Source organism: Palaemon carinicauda, chromosome 2 (assembly GCF_036898095.1).
Source record: "Palaemon carinicauda isolate YSFRI2023 chromosome 2, ASM3689809v2, whole genome shotgun sequence".
NCBI classification, from domain to species: Eukaryota; Metazoa; Arthropoda; class Malacostraca; order Decapoda; family Palaemonidae; genus Palaemon; species Palaemon carinicauda.
The window spans coordinates 128250373-128252872 of NC_090726.1; the positions used below are offsets into that span (position 1 = coordinate 128250373).

General features: G+C 42.5%; 1 protein-coding gene across 1 annotated transcript; it reads left to right on the forward strand.

Annotated features, from left to right (window-relative positions):
* The first annotated feature begins 39 nt into the window (after positions 1-39).
* LOC137619987 (glutamic acid-rich protein-like) lies at positions 40-2486 on the forward strand. The gene is made up of 2 exons (XM_068350271.1): positions 40-439; positions 652-2486. Exons 1-2 carry the CDS (start codon positions 40-42, stop codon positions 2088-2090), a joined length of 1839 nt encoding a protein of 612 aa, XP_068206372.1. The 3' UTR covers positions 2091-2486.
* Positions 2487-2500: the final 14 nt, after the last annotated feature.

The window sequence follows — 2500 nt, forward strand, 5'->3', positions numbered from 1 at the left end:
TTCTGTATACTTGAAAATGGAGCGGTTAGTAACCTCGTGATGGCAGGTGCTGCAGGTTGTCTTTTCGTTGGAGGAGCGATCATTGCAATGAGTGTTATGTCTTCTAAGAAAGAGGAAAAAAGACCAAATGCCCAACAGGAGGAAGCTAACGATATTGAAGAAACCAGTGACGCTGATGCAACAGAGGAGAAGACCGAAGAAAACTCTTTGGAGATCGTATTGGAAGAGACAAGGAGTGAAGAAGAAATTTTCGAATTATCGGGAAAAACCGAAAATGGTGAAGAGTTGCAGGAAAATTATGAAGTAGAAATTTGGGAAGCATCGGAGGATAATGAGCCAGAAGATGATAATGAAAATGTGGAAATCGTAATTGAAGAATCTTTAGTAAAGGAGGAAAATTCGGATTCTTCTGAGAGCGTAAAGGAGGAAGACATTTTGGGCTCATCCGTTCAAAACCAATTTAGTTTCTTGCCTGACAAAATGGGAGAGTCAGTGGAAGAGGAAGAAGAATCAGAGGTAGAGGAAGAAGAATCAGAGGTAGATGAAGAAGAATCAGAGGTAAAGGAAGAACAATCAAAGGTAGAGGAAGAAGAATCAGAGAGAGAGGAAGAAGAATCAGAGGAAGAGGAAGAATCAAAGAAAATACTAAAGATTCAGATGACGAAGAAGAATCGGTACAAAATACTGAAGATTCAGAAGACGAAGAAATATCAGAACAAAATGCTGAAGTTTCAGATGATGAGGAAGAATTGGTACAAAATACTGAAGATTCAGAAGAGGAGGAAAATTCGGATTCTTCTGAGAGCGAAATGGAGGAAGAATTTTCGGGCATTTCCGTCCAAAACCGATTTCGTTTCTTGCCTGACGAAATGGAAGAATCAGAGGTAGATGAAGAAGAATCAGAGGTAGAGGAAGAAGAATCAGAGGTAGAGGAAGAAGAATCAGAGGAAGAGGAAGAGGAAGAATCAGAACAAATTACTGAAGATTCAGATGATGAGGAAGAATTGGTACAAAATACTGAAGATTCAGAAGAGGAGGAAAATTCTGATTCTTCTGAGAGCGAATTGGAGGAAGAATTTTCGGGCATTTCCGTCCAAAACCGATTTAGTTTCTTGCCTGACGAAATGGAAGAATCAGAGGTAGATGAAGAAGAATCAGAGGTAGATGAAGAAGAATCAGAGGTAGAGGAAGAAGAATCAGAGGTAGAGCAAGAAGAATCAGAGGAAGAGGAAGAGGAAGAATCAGAACAAATTACTGAAGATTCAGATGATGAGGAAGAATTGGTACACAATACTGAAGATTCAGAAGAGGAGGAAAATTCGGATTCTTCTGAGAGCGAAATGGAGGAAGAATTTTCGGGCATTTCCGTCCAAAACCAATTTCGTTTCTTGCCTGACGAAATGGAAGAATCAGAGGAAGAGGAGGAATTGGAACAAAATACTGAAGATTCAGTAAGTGATGAGGAATCAGAGGAAGAAGAAGAATCAGGGGAAGAATCAGAGGAAGGGGAAGAATCAGAGGAAGAAGAAGAATCAGAGGAAGAAGAAGAATCAGAGGAAGAGGAAGAATCAGAGGAAGAGGAAGAATCAGAGGAAGAGGAAGAATCAGAGGAAGAGGAAGAATCAGAGGAAGAAGAAGAATCAGAGGAAGAGGAAGAAGAAGAATCAGAGGAAGAAGAAGAATCAGAGGAAGAGGAAGAATCCGAGGAAGAGGAAGAATCAGAGGAAGAAGAAGAATCGGAGGATGAAGAAGAATCCGAGGAAGAAGATGAAGATTCAGACGATAAGGAAGAATCGGAACAAAATACAGAAGATTCAGAAGTGGATGAAGATACAGAAAAAGAGGATGAAGAAACCAAGGGCGGCCCCTGCAAAGGCAAAGGTCATCATCTGCCAAAACAAGAGCGTGCGAAAGGAATGCCCCGCAGAGCATTCCAGGGTCGCCAAAAGCCTAAACGACAAAATCCAGGACCAAAAAGGACCGGCAAGAAGGACACAAAGGTCAAGAACAGAAAGAAGCAAAATGTTGAAAAACAGCCCAAGATGCACATTCCTAGGAATCAGTTCCAGAGGAACAGAAGGAGGGTGTAAATCTGACGCGTCTTACTTGGAGGATGCTTGGACCAGCTTACAAGGCTGGCTTTGCAGAAAGGAATAGCTGAGCTGCTTCTAGTATGCTGTGTTCCCTGGTGGGGTCGTACAGGGGCTTCGTCAGGTGAACAAAAGGTCGGATATCTAGGTCTATTCTTTCGGATACTAACCTTCGGGTGGTTCTGGGGGAATAACCTAGAAGACCGGCTATGCAGAGGGAACTAGCTCGGCTTTTGCTACTATGCAGTCAAGTCCTTATAGGATGGCCCAAGAGAGTTTCTCTACTGAGGGACGTCTGAAGAGGTGCACCACCTCCTGTGTAACAGCCAGGGATAAATTGTGCTCGACTTGACAACTCAGCTTCGGAATATTAGGCTTTACAGACTGGGAGCGGCAACGGAAACAAAATA